At 44.8% G+C, this 21,141-nt stretch overlaps 1 protein-coding gene across 1 annotated transcript in view; it reads right to left on the bottom strand.

Moving 5' to 3' along the window:
• ap2a1 (adaptor related protein complex 2 subunit alpha 1) overlaps window positions 1–21,141 on the bottom strand; it is a 61,646-nt gene that overhangs the window by 13,957 nt on the left and 26,548 nt on the right. The window contains exons 3-11 of the mRNA XM_029727035.1: window positions 20,067–20,260; window positions 19,596–19,725; window positions 18,711–18,812; window positions 18,313–18,572; window positions 7,203–7,371; window positions 6,930–7,067; window positions 3,571–3,753; window positions 1,567–1,664; window positions 1,064–1,295 (exon numbers count right to left, since the gene is read on the bottom strand). Of these exons, the coding sequence (XP_029582895.1) occupies window positions 1,064–1,295; window positions 1,567–1,664; window positions 3,571–3,753; window positions 6,930–7,067; window positions 7,203–7,371; window positions 18,313–18,572; window positions 18,711–18,812; window positions 19,596–19,725; window positions 20,067–20,260 (1,506 nt within the window). The remainder of the gene's footprint in view (window positions 1–1,063; window positions 1,296–1,566; window positions 1,665–3,570; window positions 3,754–6,929; window positions 7,068–7,202; window positions 7,372–18,312; window positions 18,573–18,710; window positions 18,813–19,595; window positions 19,726–20,066; window positions 20,261–21,141) is intronic.

Raw genomic sequence — 21,141 nt, 5'->3', positions numbered from 1 at the left:
GGCAAAAATCAAAGAGGAAAACCTGTTTCGGTCTGTTTTCCAGTTCCACCTGACAGGGCAATAACCTAAAACACAAGGCCAAATCTACTCTAGAGTTGCTTACCAAGAAGACAGTGGCTGAGTTACAGTTTTGACTTAAATCTGCTTGAAAATATATGACAAGACTTGAAAATGGCTGTCTAGCAATGATCAACAACCAATTTGACAGAGCTTGAAGAATTTTGAAAAGAATAATAGGCAAATATGGTACAATCCAGGAGTGCAATTATCTTACAGACATACACAGAAAGGCTCACAGTTGTAATCACTGCCAAAGGTGATTCTAAAATGTATTGACTCAGGGGTGTGAATTTGCAAAGATATCTAAAAACATGTTTTCACATTGTCATTATGGGGTATTGTGTGTAAATGGGTGAGAAAATCAATTTTGAATTCAGGCTGTAACAACAAAATGCGGAATAAGTGAAGGGGTATGAATACCTTCCGAAGGCACTGGAAGTGCATTTAAAATGCCAACATAATTTGCAGTAAACAATAAAAAGGGAAAGAGATCAGTAAAATAACAAAAACACATGCAGAGCTGTGGTAGCCTGACGCCTCACACTAAATTCTTCCTCTGCTCTGTTCGGTACAGAGAGTCTGAAACTGCTACGGTAGAAGTCGTTTGCATGACTTTAAAATGAAGGCCGTTGTACAAAACAAATTCATCAGCGATTGGATAGTGTAACAAATCTAACCAATCAGAGTATCAAAGTTGATAACGACATCTTGTAAACCGGCTCTGGCCCAACCCATCAGTTTCTGGGACCAATCAGAACGGTAAGAACGTGTTCACATTCTAGAAATCGTCGGGGAGAGTGGCAAATCCAGACTCATTGTGGAAAATAAACGTCAGTTGGTCAGCGCGATATGGAGGGGTAGCCAGGCAAGAGCTGTGTGTGCAGTGGTAACACTCCCTGGCACAGTCACATATACATCTCTCCACTGGAGACCAGGGTTCAATCCCCGTGCCCACCCTTCCAAACTGTCTCAATAAACCTGTCTCAAAATCCCCAGTCCTCACCAGGACGTCGGTGCTGGCGATGGAGGAGAGCTTGAGGTACTCCACGGCCCTCTGCTGCAGCTCCACGTCAGAGTTCCTGATCTGGCTGTCGGAGCGAAGCACCTCCTGGATGGTGGCCTTGGTCTCTGGGAACAGGTTGATGAACTTGATGTAAGCAGAGAGCAGCAGGGCGCGCGTGGGCACCGAACACAGGTGGAACTTAGAGTGGAGCAGGTTGAACTGGACCAGAGGGCTGGAGAGAGGGATGAGAAAGAGGGAGGGGGGAGAGAGAGAGAGAAGTGAGAGAGAAAGAGTAGAGTGAAAGTGAGAGTGAGAGGAGCGGTAAAGAGTTAAAATGATAGTGGGAAGAGAGGATGAGAATGGAGAAGAGGAAGGATGACAAAAAGGTAGAACCATAAAAAGAAAAGGGAAAAACCTAATTAATACATCAGAAAATAAGAGCAGCCGCATATTTGTGTGCGTCTCAGGTTGATATCACTGGTGTGGGAGAGGCCACCACTCACCTGGAGCGGGGGTCCCCGGCAATGAGGTTTCCAAACTCTCCCAGGATGTACCCCCCCACCTTCACCATGTTCTCATGACAGGCTGGGGCCTGTAGAGCCTGGAGAGGGGGACAGTTAAAAACGTAAGTAATTTGAACAGATTTTACGATAGCCAAATGCTATGGGTCTTCAGAGCCGTGTTCATTTGGCACCAAACAAGGACAAATGACTCAAACAGGGAGGATTTCATATATATATATATATATACACACACACACACTGCTCAAAAAAATAAAGGGAACACTTAAACAACACATCCTAGATCTGAATGAAAGAAATAATCTTATTAAATACTTTTTTCTTTAGATAGTTGAATGTGCTGACAACAAAATCACACAAAACTAATCAATGGAAATCCAATTTATCAACCCATGGAGGTCTGGATTTGGAGTCACACTCAAAATTAAAGTGGAAAACCACACTACAGGCTGATCCAACTTTGATGTAATGTCCTTAAAACAAGTCAAAATGAGGCTCAGTAGTGTGTGTGGCCTCCACGTGCCTGTATGACCTCCTTACAATGCCTGGGCATGCTCCTGATGAGGTGGTGGATGGTCTCCTGAGGGATCTCCTCCCAGACCTGGACTAAAGCATCCGCCAACTCCTGGACAGTCTGTGGTGCAACGTGGCGTTGGTGGATGGAGCGAGACATGATGTCCCAGATGTGCTCAATTGGATTCAGGTCTGGGGAACGGGCGGGCCAGTCCATAGCATCAATGCCTTCCTCTTGCAGGAACTGCTGACACACTCCAGCCACATGAGGTCTAGCATTGTCTTGCATTAGGAGGAACCCAGGGCCAACCGCACCAGCATATGGTCTCACAAGGGGTCTGAGGATCTCATCTCGGTACCTAATGGCAGTCAGGCTACTTCTGGCGAGCACATGGAGGGCTGTGCGGACCCCCAAAGAAATGCCACCCCACACCATGACTGACCCACCGCCAAAACGGTCATGCTGGAGGATGTTGCAGGCAGCAGAACGTTCTCCACGGCGTCTCCAGACTGTCACATCTGTCACGTGCTCAGTGTGAACCTGCTTTCATCTGTGAAGAGCACAGGGCACCAGTGGCGAATTTGCCAATCTTGGTGTTCTCTGGCAAATGCCAAATGTCCTGCATGGTGTTGGGCTGTAAGCACAAACCCCACCTGTGGACGTCGGGCCCTCATACCACCCTCATGGAGACTGTTTCTGACCGTTTGAGCAGACACATGCACATTTGTGGCCTGCTGGAGGTCATTTTGCAGGGCTCTGGCAGTGCTTCTCCTGCGCCTCCTTGCACAAAGGCGGAGGTAGCGGTCCTGCTGCTGGGTTGTTGCCCTCCTATGACCTCCACGTCTCCTGATGTACTGGCCTGTCTCCTGGTAGCGCCTCCATGCTCTCGACACTACGCTGACAGACACAGCAAACCTTCTTGCCACAGCTCGCATTGATGTGCCATCCTGGATGAGCTGCACTACCTGAGCCCCTTGTGTGGGTTGTAGACTCCGTCTCATGCTACCACTAGAGTGAAAGCACCGCCAGCATTCAAAAGTGACCAAAACATCAGCCAGGAAGCATAGGAACTGAGAAGTGGTCTGTGGTCCCCACCTGCAGAACCACTCCTTTATTGGGGGTGTCTTGCTAATTGCCTATAATTTCCACCTGTTGTCTATTCCATTTGCACAACAGCATGTGAAATTTATTGTCAATCAGTGTTGCTTCCTAAGTGGACAGTTTGATTTCACAGAAGTGTGATTGATTTGGAGTTACATTGTGTTGTTTAAGTGTTCCCTTTATTTTTTTGAGCAGTGTATATATATATATATATATATATATAAATAAAAAGGTTGAGATTTCCTTTGCAATAGTTTTAAAAACATTTTTCACCCTAATGTACTCAACCAGGGAATATGATTGAGGAATTTACAAGTTGAGACAAAAAGAGCACATTGGATCCAGACGTATCCGGCTTGGGGAGCCCCTACCTCGAAGACGGTCTTGGCGGCGTAGCCCTGCACATCGTCGCGGTTGATGACAATCTGGATGACGCGGTACCACACCTCCTCACTGACGTAGTCCCCGGCAATGCGGATGAGGTTAAGGATGGTGTCAACATACCATGAGTAGTCCACCGCATACTTCTCTGCCAGGATGGCCACCTTCAACACCTGGGAGAGAAGGGAGCAGAGAGGTTACACCAGGGGTTCTCAAACCTTTTTGGCCCACGACCCCATATTGATATCTGAAAATTCTCGCAGCCCCACCCATTTGATTTTTAAAAGGTTTTGTTAACAGCGAAGTTTACTTTTTTATTTGGAGCTATGGCAGTCAATTGAAAAACATTCCAACAGTATTTCATTGTCTTCTCAACTCACCATCACATACTTTTAATGTAGAGCAGTCAATTGCAAATGAGTCTGACAAATTGCATCTCATATCACCACCACTAATGAGATGGGTGTGCTTGTTTGTATTTGTATTTATTATGGATCCCCATTAGCTGGCTTCCATTAAAAAACACCCTCTGTGTTGCATGTCGCGTCGGAGCTTCTCAAAGTCAAGGGGCGTGGTCGACAGTGCGCACCTCATCTCTGCTTTCACATCCAACCTGGATCGATATTTGGTTTTAATGCAGACGAGAGCACTCAATCCAGCTTCACACAGATATCAGCTGGCGAAGGGTAGTCTACCATGAGTTTTATGGTGCTTTCAAGACAACTGGGAACTTGGATCATGACGTCAGTGATCTTTAGGTCAGAAAGTCAGAGCTCTAGAAAGAGGCACGAATTCCCGAGTTGGTTGACCGTTCAAAACATTTTTTCCCCCAGTCGGTGCATCCCAAAGTGCTCTTCCAAGCGTTGGAGGTGAGCAGTCATCACTTGTGTGGGACATTTACTGATTCTGTTTTGTTATTTTCATTACACAGAAAGTCAACCAAGTCTGTTTCTTTTACATCCATTGTGAATGACAGCAGTTCCTCTCTCAATGCGAAAAATCTTTCCAACTCTTTCCCTCGATAACCACCAAGACTTGGTGTGAAATTGAACACGGTCATGCACTGATCTCATATTCCACATAGTTTTGCGAACAGGAGTGCAGGCATTGGATGTGGTTTGATGTAGTTCACAATCAAAGTTACCTGCTACAGTATATCTCAGCGATCTGTGCTTAGCTCTACTGCCGCCATTTGCTCTTCATAAGGCAGAGGGAGACTCATTACTAACTAGAGTGCAGAGGCCTGCCCCCTGTATTCCTGATAAATGGAGCCCCATCTGTGCAAAAGCTCACCATTCGATCCCATAAGGAATCTGTTTTTGGTCAAAATAGCCACGCAGGGAATTGAGACAGAAAAATATGTCCTTGTGAATAGCATCCCACCACATGTATAGCGAACAAAAGTCAATGCATGGGCATCTTGGCCCTCACAGCTAAAGTCCATTTGGAAAGCATAAGCTTTGAGTTGTTCTGTCAGAGTTTCCTCTTGATTGCTAGCAATAGCATAAATTCTTCATTTAACAGTGTTATCTGACAAAGGTATTGATGTGAGTTTCTGTGCCTCCCCATACACTATTATTACTATATCAATTGCGGACGGTACAGTTGAAGTCGGAAGTTTACATACACTTAGGTTGGAGTCATTAAAACTCGTTTTTCAACCACTCCACAAATTTCTTGTTAACAAACTATAGTTTTGGCAAGTCGGTTAGGATATCTACTTTGTGCATGATACAAGTCATTATTCCAACAATTGTTTAGAGACAGATTATTTCACTTATAATTCACTGTATCACAATTCTAGTGGGTCAGAAGTTTACATACACTAAGTTGACTGCGCCTTTAAACAGCTTGGAAAATTCCAGAAAATGATGTCATGGCTTTAGAAGCTTCTGTTAGGCTAATTGACATAACTTGAATCAATTGGAGTTGTACCTGTGGATGTATTTCAAGACCTACCTTCAATCTCAGTGCCTCTTTGCTTGACATCATGGGAAAATCAAAAGAAATCAGCCAAGACCTCAGAAAAAAATTGTAGACCTCCACAAGTCTGGTTCATCCTTGGGAGCAATTTCCAAACGCCTCAGACTACGGTTTGCAACACGGGGACAAAAATCATACTTTTTGGAAAAATGTCCTCTGGTCTGATGAAACAAAAATAGAACTGTTTGGCCATAATGACCATTGTTATATTTGGAGGAAAAAGGGGGATGCTTGCAAGTCGAAGAACACCCTCCCAACCGTGAAGCACGGGGGTGGCAGCATCATGTTGTGGGGGTGCTTTGCTGCAGGAGGGACTGGTGTACTTCACAAAATAGATGGCTTCATGAGGGAGGAAAATTATGTGGATATATTGAAGCAACATCTCAAGACATCAGTCAGGAAGTTAAAGTTTGGTCGCAAATGGGTCTTCCAAATGCACAATGACCCCAAGCATACTTCCAAAGTTGTGGCAAAATGGCTTATGGACAACAAAGTCAAGCTATTGGAGTGGCCATCACAAATCCCTGACCTCAATCCTATAGAAAATTTGTGAGCAGAACTGAAAAAGCGTGTGTGAGCAAGGAGGCCTACAAACCTGACTCAGTTACACCAGCTACGTCAGGAGGAATGGGCCAAAATTCACCCAACTTATTGTGGGAAGCTTATGGAAGGCTACCCGAAAAGTTTGACCCAAGTTAAACAATTTAAAGACAATGCTATCAAATACTAATTGAGTGTATGTAAACTTCTGACCCACTGGGAATGTGATGAAAGAAATAAAAGCTGAAATAAATAATTCCCTCCACTATTATTCTGACCTTTCACATTCTTAAAATAAAGTGGTGATCCTAACTGACCTAAGACAGGGAATTTTTACTAGGATTAAATGTCAGGAATTGTGAAAAACTGAGTTTAAATGTATTTGGCTAAGGTGTATGTAAACTTCCGACTTCAACTGTATGTCAGTCTCTGCAATAGTGGGGGGTTTCATAGCGTAGCGTGCCCAGCCATTCACGGTGGGAATGATTGAAGTGCAACGAGCAAGTGCGGCCTTTTCCCATGATCTAAGGGCGCTCTCTAGTTTAATTTGATCTTTTAGATTCTAATATTTTTTTATTTAGATTAAGGTTAACCACATTATAATGATTTTGAGACAAAGACGATATTATATATGTATATATTTTTTTTGAATTTAGGATTTTAGACATTCTCCCACGACACCATTTTCACATCAGGCGACCCCGTTTTGGGACCGCTGGGTTACACACTAACACAGACACATAAGCACAAAGACACACATGCAGGCATAAACCCAGAGGCACTCAGAGGGGGAAAACATACAATATACACACAAGCAGACGCGTACCATCTCCTCTCTGATGGAGTAGTCGGCTGTCTCCAGGTAGCTGAGCATCTCGGCAACGATCTGCTTGGCGTTGCTACGGTCACACATGGCGTAGAGCAGGTCAGCAGCCCTCTGGCGAACACTCACATCCCTTTCAGTCTGGAGAGAAAAAGATAAGGTATAAAATGTGTTACAAACACCAGCAAAGTACTTAAAACAAAGTGTTAATTTTTTTTAAAGTAGTGTCTCGTCTGAACAGAGTGTGCGTGTAACGTGTGTTTGACAGAGACAGACCTTGAGTGCGTTGATGACGGTCTCGATGTGGGTCTTGACAGCCTCATGGGAGAACTCAGAGCTGGCCAGGGTACACATGCTCTCCAGAGCCAGGTAGCGCAGGTTGGTCTCTCTGTGCTGCAGGAACTGACCCAGCTGGTTACAGGCACGCACCAGCAGGTTGGGCTCACTGGAGAGGGGGAAGTAGGAGGAGGGAGGAATTAAGAGTAAGCCACACCACACCATAATCAAATCAAACTTTATTTGCCATATGCGCCGAATACAAGTGTAGACTTTACCGTGAAAGACTTACTTACAAGCCCTTAACCAACAGCGCAGTTCAAGAAGAAGAAAGTATTTACCAAGAAGGCTAAAATAAAAAGTAACACAATAAGAATAACAATAACGAGGCTATATACAGGGGGCACCGGTACTGAGTCAGGTTGCAGGGGTAAAGGCTAGTTGAGATAATCTGTACATGTAGGTAGGGGCAAAGTGACTATGCATAGGTAACAAACAAACAGCGAGTAGCAGCAGTGTACAAGAGGGGGGGGGGGGGGGGGGGGGTCAATGTAAATTGTCCGGTGGCGATTTTTATGAATTGTTCAGCAGTCTAATGGCTTTGGGGTAGAAGTTGTTGAGGAGCCTTTTGGTCCTAGACTCCGGTACCGCTTTGCATGCGGTAGTAGAGAAAACAGTCCAATTGCCATTCTTTAGGTTTAGGATGAGAAAGAGAGAAATAGAGACAGAGAGAGAGACACAGAGAGAGAGGGAAAGAGTAGAAAGAATAATATACTGTGTGTGTGTGTGTGTGTGTGTGTGTGTGTGTGTGTGTGTGTGTGTGTGTGTGTGTGTGTAAAAAGTTATGTTGTGTTACAGGCTGAAAATGTATAAAAAATATTTCTCTCACCCATCTACACACAATACCCCATGAAAAACAGTATTCAATAAAGCATTCAAAACATGTTGGCATTGAATGCATCTGTTACTCTTTCTGGCTAAGTCTCTAAGAGCTTTGCACACCTGGATTGTACAATAATTACACATTATTGTTTTTAAATTCTTCAAGCTCTGTCAACTTGGTTGTTGATCATTGCTAGACAGCCATTTTCAAGACTTGCCATACATTTTCAAGCCGATTTAAGGCAAAACTGTAACGAGGCAACTCAGGAACATTCAATGTCGTCTTCGTAAGCAACTCCAGTGTATATTTGGCCTTGTGTTTAGGTTATTATCCTGCTGAAAGGTGAATTTGTCTCTCAGCGTCTGTTGGAAAACTGAACCAGGTTTTCCTATAGGATTTTGCCTGTGCTTAGCTCTATTCCATTTATTTTTATCCCCCAAAAAACTCAGAGTCCTTGCCAATGACAAGCACACCCATAACATGATGCAGCCCCCACCATGCTTGAAAATATGAAGAACGGTACTCGGTAATGTTGGATTTGCCCCAAACATAACGTTTTTGTATTCAAATCAAAATGTATTGGTCACATACACATGATTAGCAGATGTTATTGCGGGTGGAGCGAAATGCTTGTGCTTCTAGCTCAGACAGTGCAGTAATATCGAACAAATTACACAACATATACCCAATACACACAAATCTAAGTAGGAATGAATTAAGACTATATACACACTGACGAGCGATGTCACAGTGGAACGAACTAGGATACAGTCGAATAGTATAGAATACAGTATATACAGTTGAAGTCGGAAGTTTGCATACACCTTAGTCAAACACATTTAAACTCAGTTTTTCACAATTCCTGACATTTAATCCTAGTAAAAATTCCCTGTTTTAGGTCAGTTAGAATCACCACTTCATTTTAAGAATGTGAAATGTTATAATAATAGTGGAGAGAATGATTTACTTCAGCTTTTATTTCTTTCATCACATTCCCAGTGGGTCAGAAGTTTACATACACTCAATTAGTATTTCGTAGCATTGCCTTTAAATTGTTTACCGTAATTTCCGGACTATTAAGTGCACCTGAATATAAGCCGCACCCACTGAATTTAAAAAATATATATTATTTTGAACATAAATAAGCCGCACATGTCTATAAGCCGCAGGTGCCTACCGGTACATTGAAACAAATGAACTTTACACAGGCTTTAACGAAACACGGCTTGTAACAAAAATAAATAGGCTTTAACGAAACACGGCTTGTAACAAAAAATTTAAAATTAGCAGTAAGCTTTAGTTGTCTTTTTGCACTGAGTCAATTCCTCACGCTGCTGTTTCCAACGTCTTATCAGACTCATTAAGACCAAGCTCCCGTGCAGCAGCTCTATTTCCTTTTCCAACAGCCAGATCAATCGCCTTCAACTTGAAAGCTGCATCATATGCATTTCTCCGTGTCTTTGCCATGATGAGGGTGACAAAATGACTACCTTAATCAGAATGATGGGAAGTTTGAGAGCGCTCGATTTAATCTAAACAGTAAACAAAAAAGTTGTTTGACCTTAACCCGTTCGGCAATTTCATTGGTCTAATGAAAGCTTCATGCCGGCAAAAAACTGAGCACGTCACAGAATGTGTTGCGGGAAAAATCCATATATTAGCCGCGTCATTGTTTAAGCCGCGAGGTTCAAAGCCTGGGAAAAAAGTTGCAGCTTATAGTCCGGAATTTACGATAACTTGGGTCAAACGTTTCAGGTAGCCTTCCACAAGCTTTCCACAATAAGTTGGGTGAATTTTGGCCCATTCCTCCTGACAGAGCTGGTGTAACTGAATCAGGTTTGTAGGCCTCCTTGCTCGCACACGCTTTTTCAGTTCTGCCCACAATGTGATGGCCACTCCAATAGCTTGACTTTGTTGTCCTTAAGCCATTTTGCCACAACTTCGGAAGTATGCTTGTGGTCATTGTCCATTAGGAAGACCCATTTGCATCCAAGCTTTAACTTCCTGACTGATGTCTTGAGATGTTGCTTCAATATATCCACATCATTTTCCTGCCTCATGAAGCCATCTATTTTGTGAAGTGCACCAGTCCCTCCTGCAGCAAAGCACCCCCACAACATGATGCTGCCACCCACGTGCTTCACGGTTGGGATGGTGTTCTTCGGCTTGCAAGCCTCCCCCTTTTTCCTCCAAACATAACGATGGTCATTATAGTCAAACAGTTCCATTTTTGTTTCATCAGACCAGAGGACATTTCTCCAAAAAGTACGATCTTTTTCCCCATGTGCAGTTGCAATCCACAGTCTGGCTTTTCTATAGCGGTTTTGGAGCAGTGGCTTCTTCCTTTCTGAGCGGTCTTTCAGGTTATGTAGATACAGGACTTGTTTTACTGTGGATATAGATACTTTTGTACCTGTTTCCTCAAGCATCTCCACAAGGTCCGTTGCTGTTGTTCTGGGATTGATTTGCACTTTTCGCACCAAAGTACGTTCATCTCCAGGAGACAGAACGAGTCTCCTTCCTGAGCGGTATGACGGCTGCATGGTCCCATGGTGTTTATACTTGCGTACTATTGTTTGTACAGATGAACATGGTACCTTCAGGCATTTGGAAATTGCTCACAAGGATGAAGACTTGTGGAGGTCTACAGTTTTTTTTCTGAGGTCTTGGCTGATTTCTTTTGATTTTCCCATGATGTCAAGCAAAGAGGCACTGAGATTGAATGTAGGCCTTGAAATACATCCACAGGTACACCTCCAATTGACTCAAATGATGGCAATTAGCCTAACAGAAGCTTCTAAAGCCATTACATCATTTTCTGGAATTTTCCAAGCTGTTTAAAGGCACAGTCAACTCAGTGTATGTAAACTTGACCCACTGGAAATGTGAAACAGTGAACTTATAAGTGAAATAATCTGTCTGTAAACAACTGTTGGAAAAATTACTTGTGTCATGCACAAAGTAGATGTCCTAACTGACTTTCCAAAACTATAATTTGTTAACCTGTCGGGGCTAGGGGGCAGTATTTGCATGGCCGGATAAAAAAAACGTACTCGATTTAATCTGGTTACAACTCTTGCCCAGAAACGAGAATATGCATACAATTAGTAGATTTGGATAGAAAACACTTTAAAGTTTCTAAAACTGTTTGAATGGTGTCTGTGAGTATAACAGAACTCATATGGCAGGCCAAAACCTGAGAAGATTCCATACAGGAAGTGCCGTCTGACAATTTGTTCTACTTCTAGGGCATCTCTATCAAAAATACAGCATCTCTGCTGTAACGTGACATTTTCTAAGGCTTCCATTGGCTCTCAGAAGGCACCAGAAAGTGGAATGACGTCTCTCCAGTCTCTGGGCGAAGAAAAGTAACCAGTTTTAAATTGGGTAGGTTTTTTTATTCGGCCGTGCAAATACTGCCCCCTAGCCCCAACAGGTTAACAAGAAATTGGTGGAGTGGTTGAAAAATGAGTTTTAATGACCCCAACCTAAGTGTATGTAAACGTCCGACTTCAACTGTACATATGAGATGAGTAATGCCAGATATGTAAACATTATTAAAGTGACTAGTGTTCCATTCTTAAAGTGATTTCTAGTCTATGCCTATAGGCAGCAGCCTCTAATGCACTAGTGATGGCTGTTTAACAGTGTGATGGCCTTGAGATATAAGCTGTTTTTCAGTCTCTTGGTCCCGGCTTTGACGCACCTGTACTTACCTCGCCTTCTGGATGATAGTGGGGTGAACAGACAGTGGCTCGGGTGGTTCTTGCCCTTGATGATCTTTTTTGGCCTTCCTGTGACATTGGGTGCTGTAGGTGTCCTGGAGGGTGGGTAGTTTGCACCGGAAATGCATTGGGCAGACCGAACCACCCTCTGGAGAGCCTTACGGTTGTGGGCGGTGCAGTTGCCGTACCAGGCGGTGATACAGCCTGACAGGATGCTTTCAATTGTGCATCTGTAAAAGTTGGTGAGGGTTTTTAGGAGACAAGCCAAATTTCTTTAGCCTCCTGAGGTTGAAGAGGCTCTGTTGTGCCTTCTTCACCACACTGTCTGTGTGGGTGGTCCATTTCAGTTTGTCAGTGATGTGTACACCAAGGAATTTGAAGTTTTCCACCTTCTCCACTGCCGTCCCGTCGATGTAGATAGAGGGGTGCACCCTCGGCTGTTTCCTGAAGTCCACAATCATCTCATTTGTATTGTTGACGTTGATTGAGAGGTTGTTTTCCAGGCACCACACTCCCAGAGCCCTCACCTCCTCCCTGTAGGCTGTCTCGTCATCGTTGGTAATCAAGCTTACTACTGTTGACGTCTGCAAACTTGATGATTGAGTTGGAGGCGTGTTTGGCCACGCAGTCATGGGTGAACAAATAGTACAGGAGGGGGCTGAGCACGCACCCTTGTGGGGCCCCTGTGTTGTGAGGATCAGCGAAGTGGAGGTGTTGTTTCCTACCTTCACCATCCGGGGGTGGCCCGTCAGGAAGTCCAAGACCCAGTTGCACAGGGCGGGGTTCAGACCCAGGGCCTCGAGCTTAATGATGAGCTTGGAGGATACTATGGTGTTGAATGCTGAGCTATACTCAATGAACAGCATTCTTACATAGGTATTTCTCTTGTCCAGATGGGATAAGGCAGTGTACAGAGTGATGGCGATTGCATTCTCTCTGGATCTATTGGGGCGGTAAGCAAATTGAAGAGGGTCTAGGGTGGCAGTAAGGTAGTTGATATGATCCTTGACTAGTCTCAAAGCACTTCATGATGACAGAGGTGAGTGCTATGGGGCAATAGTCATTAAGCACAGTTACCTTTACCTTCTTGGATACAGGAACAATGGTGGCCATCTTGAAGCATGTGGGGACAGCAGACTGGGATAGGGAGAGATTGAATATGCCTGTAAACACACCAGCCAGCTAGTCTGCGCAAGCTCTGAGGACGCGGCTTTGAATGCCATCTGGGCCAGCAGCCTTGCGAGGGTTAACACTTTTACATGTTTTACTCATGTCGGCCACGGAGAAGGAGAGCCCACAGTCCTTGGTAGTGGGCCGCGTCGGTGGCACTGTGTTATCCTCAAAGATTGTGAAGAATGTGTTTAGCTTGTCCGGAAACAAGACGTCGGTCTCAGTGACGTGGCTGGTTTCCCTTTTGTAGTCCGTGATTGTCTGTAGACCCTGTCTGTAGTCCCTGCCACATACGTCTCGTGTCTGAGCCGTTGAATTGCGATTCCACTTTGTCTCTATACTGACGTTTAGCTTGTTTGATTGCCTTGCAGAGAGAATAACTAGTGGCAAGAAAAAGTATATGAACCCTTTGAAATTACTTGGATTTCTGCATAAATTGGTCATCAAATTTGATCTGATCTTCATCTAAGTTACAACAATAGACAAACATAATGTGCTTAAACTAATAACATACAAAGTATTGTATTTTGCTTGTCTATATCAAATACATCATTTAAACACTCACAGTGTAGGTTGGAAAAAGTATGTGAACCCTTAGGCTAATGACTTCTCCAAAAGCTAATTGGAGTCAGGAATCAGCTAACCAGTTCTGATAGCCTTCAGCCGTACCCTTATCCTAATCCTCCTCTGTTCCTCTGGTAATGTAGAGGTTAACCAAGGCCCTGTTGCCCCCAGCACCACACCTATTCCCAAGGTGCTCTTATTTGTTGACTTCTGTAACTGTAAAAGCCTTGGTTTCATGCATGTTAATAGCAGAAGCCTCCTCCCTAAGTTTGTTTTATTCACTGATTTAGCACCCTCCGCCAACCCTGATGTCCTAGCCGTGTCTGAATCCTGCCTTAGGAAGTGGCTTAGGAAGGCCACCAAAAATTCTGAAATTTCAATCCCCAAATACAACATTTTCCAACAAGATAGAACTGCCAAAGGGGGCGGTGTTGCAATCTACTGCAGAGATAGCCTGCAGAGTTCTGTCATACTATCCAGGTCTGTGCCAAAACAATTTGAGCTTCTACTTTTAAAAAAAAAACACCTTTCCAGAAATAAGTCTCTAACCGTTGCCGCTTGTTATAGACCCCCCTCAGCCCCCAGCTGTGCGCTGGACACCATATGTGAATTGATTGCCCCCCATCTATCTTCAGAGTTCATACTGTTAGGTGACCTAAACTGGGATACACTTAACACCTCGGCCGTCCTACAAACTAAGCTTGATGCCCTCAATCTCACATGAATTATCAAGGAACCTACCAGGTACAACTCTAAATCCGTAACCATGGGCACCCTCATAGATATCATCCTGACCAACTTGCCCTCTAAATACACCTCTGCTGTCTTCAACCAGGATCTCAGCTATCACTGCCTCATTGCCTGCGTCCGTAATGGGTCCGCGGTCAAACAACCACCCCTCACCACTGTCAAACGCTCCCTAAAACACTTTCTAAATCGACCTGGCCCGGGTATCCTGGAAGGATATTGACCTCATCCCGTCAGTAGAGGATGCCTGGTGCTTTCCTCACCATTTTAAATAAGGAAGGCCACCCCATTAAAAAAATATAAAACTAAGAACAAATATGGTTCACCCCAGACTTGACTGCCCATCACCAGCACAAAAACATCCTGTGGCGTACTGCATTAGCATCGAATAGCCACCGCGATATGCAAGTTTTCAGTGAAGTCAGGAGCCAATATACACAGTCAGTTAGGAAAGCTAAGGCAAGCTTTTTCAAACAAAAATTTGCATCCTGTAGCTCTAATTCCAAAAAGTTTTGGGACACTGTAAAGTCCATGGAGAATAAGAGCACCTCCTCCCAGCTGCCCACTGCACTGCGGCTGGTAAACACTGTCACCACCGATAAATCTACAATAATCGATCATTTCAATAAGCATTTTTCTACGGCTGGCCATGCTTTCCACCTGGCCACCCCTACCCCGGCCAACAGCTCTGCACCCCCTGCAGAAACTTTACCAAACCCCCCCCCCCGGCTACTTCTTCACCCAAATCCAGACTGCTGATGTTCTGAAAGAGCTGCAAAATCTGGATCCCTACAAATCAGCTGGGCTAGACAATCTGGACTAGACAATCTGGACCGTCTCTTTCTAAAAGTATCTGCCAAAATTGTTGCAACCCCTCTTACTAGCCTGTTCAACCTCTCTTTCGTATCGTCTGAGATCCCCAAAGATTGGAAAGCTGTCGGGTTCATCCCCCAATTCAAAGGGGGGAGACTCTAGACCCAAACTGTTATAAACCTATAGCCATCCTGCCCTGCTTTTTGAAAATCTTCAAAAGCCAAGTTAACAAACAGATCACCGACCATTTCGAATCCCACCGTACCTTCTCCACTATGCAATCTGGTTTCCGAGCTGGTCATGGGTGCACCTCAGCTACGCTCAAGGTCCTAAACAATATCATAATCGCCATCGATAAAAGACAGCACTGTGCAGCCGTCTTCATTGACCTGGCCAAGGCTTTCGACTCTGTCAATCACCGCATTCTTATCGGCAGACTCAATAGCCTTGGCTTCTCAAATGACTGCCTCGCCTGGTTCACCAACTACTTCTCAGATGGAGTTCAGTGTCAAATCGGAGGCCCTGTTGTCCGGACCTCTGGCAGACTCTATGGGGGTGCCACAGGGTTCAATCCTCGGGCCGACCCTTTTCTCTGTATATATCAATGATGTTGCTCTTGCTGCTGGTGATTCTCTGATCCACCTCCACGCAGACGACATCATTCAGTATACATCTGGCCCTTCTTTGGACACTGTTAACAAACCTCCAAACGAGATTCGATGCCATACAACACTCCCTCCGTGGCCTCCAACTGCTTTTAAATGCTAGTAAAACTAAATGCATACTCTTCAACAGATTGCTGCCCGCACCCGCCCGCCTGACTAGCATCACTGCTCTGGACGGTTCTGACTTAGAATATGTGGACAACTACAAATACCTAGGTGTCTGGTTAGACTGTAAACTCTCTTTCCAGACTCACATTAAGCATCTCCAATCCAAAATTAAATCTAGAATCGGCTTCCAATTTCGCAACAAAACCTCCTTCACTCATGCTGCCAAACACACTCGTTAAACTGACTATCCTACCGATCCTTGACTTCGGCGATGTCATTTACAAAATAGCCTCCAACACTCTACCCAATAAACTGGATGCAGTCTATCACAGTGCCATCCGTTTTGTCACCAAAGCCCCATATACTACCCACCACTGCGACCTATATGCTCTCGTTGGCTGGCCCTCGCTACATATTCGTCGCCAAACCCACTGGCTCCAGGTCATCTATAGGTCTTTGCTAGGTAAAGCCCCGCCTTATCTTAGCTCACTGGTCACCATAGCAATGCCCACCCGTAGAACGCAACTCCAGCAGGTGTATCTCACTGGTGATCCCCAAAGCCAACACCTCTTTGGCTACCTTTCTTTCCAGTTCTCTGCTGCCAATGACTGGAACCAATTGCAAAAATCACTGAAGCTGGAGACATATCTCCCTCTCCAACTTTAAGCATCAGCTGTCAGAGCAGCTTACCGATCACTGTACATGTACACAGCCCATCTGTCAATAGCACACCCAACTACCTCATCCCCATGTTATTTTTTGTTGTTGCTCTTTTGCACCCCAGTATCTCTACTTGTAAATCATCATCTGCACATCTATCACTCCAGTGTTAATCCTAAATTGTAATTATTTCACCTCTATGGCTTATTTATTGCCTTACCTCCCTAATCTTACATTTGCACACACTGTACATAGACTTTTTCTATTGTGTTATTACTGTACGTTTGTTTATCCCATGTGTAACTCTGTTGTTTTAATCGCACCGCTTTGATTTATCTTGGCCAGGTCGCAGATGTAAATGAGAACTTGAGAACAACTGGCCTACCTGGTTAAATAAAGGTGAAATAAATAAAAAATACATACATACATACACACACACACACACAGATATACACATACATATACACACATACATATATATACACACACACACATATATACATATACATACACACATATACATATATAGGAATATCCACAAGAGCTGTTGACAGAGAGTTTAATGTACATTTCTCTACCATAAGCCGCCTCCAACATCATTTTAGACAATTTGGCAGTACGTCCAACCGGCCTCACAACCACAGACCACGTGTAACCACGCCAGCCCAGGACCTCCACATCCAGATTCTTCACTTGCTGGATCATCCAAGACCAGCCACCTGGACAGCTGATGAAACTGTGGGTTTGCACAAACAAAGAATTTCTGCACAAACTGTCAGAAACAGTCTCAGGGAAGTGGGCAAATGCTCCTTTGATGGCCACTGGCACGTTGGGGAAGTGTCTTCTTTACAGAAGAATCCCGTTTTCAACTGTAACGGGCAGATGGAGGACAGTGTCTACGGCGTCGTGTGGGCGATATAAAGGTTGTGAACAGAGTGCCCCATGGTGGCGGTGGGGTTGTGGTATGGGCAGGCATAAGCTACGGACAACGAACACGATGGCATTTTATCGATGGCAATTTGAATACACAGAGATACCATGACATGAACCTGAGGCCCATTGTTGTGCCATTCATCCACTGCCATCACCTCATGTTTCAGCATGATAATGCACATCCCCACGTCGCAAGGATCTGTACACAATTCCTGGAAGCTGAAAATATCCCAGTTCTTCCATGGCCTGCATACTCATACGTCACCCATTGAGCATATTTGGGATGCTCTGGGTAGACGTGTACAACAGCGTGTTCCAGTTCCCGCCAAGATACAACAACTTCGCACAGTCATTGAAGAGCAGTGGGACAACATTCCACAGGCCACAATCAACAGCCTGATCAACTGTACGCGAAGGAGATGTGCCGCGCTGCATGAGGCAAATGGTGGCCACACCAGATACGGACTGGTTTTCCGATCCACGCCCCTACTTTTTTTTTTTTTTTTTTAAGGTATCTGTGACCAGCAGATGCATATCTGTATTCCCAGTCATGTGAAATCCTTAGATTAGGGCCTAATGAATTTATTTCAATTTTCTAGTTTCCTTACATGAACTTTAAGTCAGTAAAACCTTTGAAATTGTTACATGTTGCGTTTATATTTTTGTTCAGTGTATATGTGAGAAAGAGAGAAACAGAGAGAGAGAGAGAGAGAGAGAGAGAATGAAAGAAGAAATATACACAGAGAGAGAGAGCTACTGAAAGAGAGAGAAAAAGAGATACAGGAAAAAGACAGAGCGAGAAGATGAAGAAAGACACCTAGAGTGACAGACCGCTTCCTCACCTGTCGTAGTGGATGATGAGTGAGATGGCCTCGAACAGGATGGCGTTCTTGGCGTTGGAGTGCTGAACCTTTTTGGACTTGGGCGGTTCCTGGGCCTTGTTCAGGATGGTCTCCAGACACTCCACCAAGCGGCCCTTCACAGCGCCATCCTCTGGCGGGGGGTAGCACTGCAGCAGGCGCAGCAGTTTACAGGACAGCCAGGGGGCCGGGACAAAGTAGTAGGTGTAGTCCTGCAGGTCAGTGGAGGCCGACGACACAATCTGGAGAAGGAGAAAGGGAGATGGGTTGAAATCCTGGCGATAGAGACAGTGAGGCAAAGGGAGAATGGATCGCTGGACTGACATGCATGATTTTATAGGTATACATGAACACGTGCGCACATACACGCGCACACACACCCTGCTCAGACGAGAAACAGCCAGGGACACACAGGTTTTGAACTCATCTGGGTTCTTCGAGCTGAGACAGGTGATGAGGGAGATGGCTGCCGTGACAACACCCTGCGAAAGAGAGAGAGAGAGACACACGCTCATCATCAGAAACAACAGTAACACCTAAACGGCATAAACTTCAACCTTACAGTCTCAATGAAGTCAGTAGTAAGGTTCCAACATCCATACCAGCAACCGGATGCATACAGTTTTTAGGCGAAATGGAAGGGAGCCTGTTGCGTTCAACATCAGCTTTTGGACATTAACAAGGCGACACTCCATCTTAACTCCTCCTCCACATTTACTGTATTGCTTGAACAGTTTTTTTTCTCTTCTCATCAAGACCAGTATCTGAGGCATCTATTTTCAGGCATTTACTTTACGTTAAGTTACTTTGGCTGCGTTTAGACAGGAAGCCCAAGTCTACTCTTTCTTTCAGCAATTTGTCTTTTGACCAATCAGATAAGCTCTGAAAAAGATCTGGTGTGATTGCTAAAAAGAGTAATTAGTGGGGGGGAAACATCTGAATTGGGCTGAATGTAAACACAGCCTAAGAGTGGTATTCTAGACTAGTGTGGATATTGTAACAGAGCTAGCTAGCGCCACCTATTGGCCTGGAACATAAATGCACTAGCATACCTGATAAATCAGGGGTGTATTCCTTAGTGTAACAAACTGCTTTGCAATGGAAAACGTATTACAACGAAAGCAAACATTTTGCAACGAAAGCAAATGTTTCTAATTAGACAATTCAGTTTAGTCGCTCCCCGTTTTTACTGTTGGCTTCCTAGTGAATACACCCCAGGTTTGCTAGTGTTGGGCTAGAGCAAAAATGTACGGCCTGTCTCTCACCATGTGCTGGTCGTTGAGGAGGTGCACCACCCGGGAGGTCCACTCCCCCATCAGAACCAGGTCTGGGGAGGCCTTGTACAGACGCAGAAGACACAGGGCAGCAGACTGCTTCACACTGTCCATGGTGTCCCTGGCAATCACATCACAAACACAATGCTCACTATAAAGGACTACCAGTCTCCAACAACTCGGGTCGTGGAAAGATATTGTCTGTACCGCAGATTTTGTCTAATCATGCTGTTATAGCATATTAATACAAAGAAAATCATGTCCTCAGTCCCCCTCCCCTTTCTTCCATTTCCTGCTCCGTTCTCCTCACCCTCCCTTCCCTTCATCCATCCATCCTTCTCTTCCCAACCTCTCCCTTTGGAAAATGTTGTTGTAAAAAGGCCTATAAGAATACAATTTGACTGACTAATTGCTCTCTCCCTCTCCCCTTCTCCATCATTACTCCTCCCTCTCCATTCTTACCCGGCCACCAGAATGCGTGGGATCTCTCCAGCAAAAGCCTCGGCCATCTCACGGCTGCCCACGTTGGCGATGCAGTGCAGGGCCAGGCACATGAAGGTGGGGTTGCGGCTAGACAGGTCGTTCTTGATGGCGTTGTTGATGAGGCGGATCAGCTCGCTGTTGCTGTTCACCAGCACCGAGATGAACAGGTAGCCCTGAGAGGGGAGAGAGGGAGGGAGGGGGGAGGAGAGAGGGGGTGAGGCGATATATTGGAGGGATGAAGTGTAGGGGACAGAGGATGCAGGATGGAGGGAAAGGAGGGAATTGGGTCATCGGAAGAGAGATGAATATGATGAAAAGTGGAGCGGGCAGGGGAGTGAAAGAGGAAACGTGTGTAGGGAAGCAGAGACAGAAAGAAGGGAAGGAGGGGAAGGGCGGAGAAAAAGAAGAGAGAAAGTGAGCTGTAGGGAATGATGGCAGGACGCATTGTGGAGGGTTCATCCCTCCCTACAGTATTCATCTACGTCCCAAATGGCACCCTATACCCTATGGGCCCTGGTCAAAGGTAGTACACTATAAAGAGACGTATTTGAGACACTCTTTCATGTGGCTGTGACTCAGACGGACTGGGGCATCATCACGATGCAGTCTCACGGCCTGAGCCTGAACCGTGGCTGCCTGCCACTACCTCTCACATCATATTCCTTCCATAACACACTCATTCCCTTCGGAAAGTATTCAGACCCCTTTACTTTTTCCACACTTTATTACGTTATAGCCTTATTCTAAAATGGATTTCAAAAATAAATCCTCAGCAATCTACACACAACACCCCATCATGACAAAGCAAAATCAGAAATACCATATTTACATAAGTATTCAGACCCTTTGCTATGAGACTCAAAATTGAGCTCAGGTGCAACCTGTTTCCACTGATCATCCTTGAGATGTTTCTACAACTTGATTGGAGTCCACCTGTGGTAAATCCAATTGATTGGACATGATTTGGAAAGGCACATACCTGTCTATATAACGTCCCACAGTCAACAGTTCATGTCAGAGCAAAATCCAAGCAATTAGGTTGAAGGAATTGTCC

The sequence above is a fragment of the Salmo trutta genome, chromosome 32, assembly GCF_901001165.1.
Source record: "Salmo trutta chromosome 32, fSalTru1.1, whole genome shotgun sequence".
Taxonomy (NCBI): Eukaryota; Metazoa; Chordata; class Actinopteri; order Salmoniformes; family Salmonidae; genus Salmo; species Salmo trutta.
This window is presented reverse-complemented; position numbering and strand designations above follow the sequence as displayed.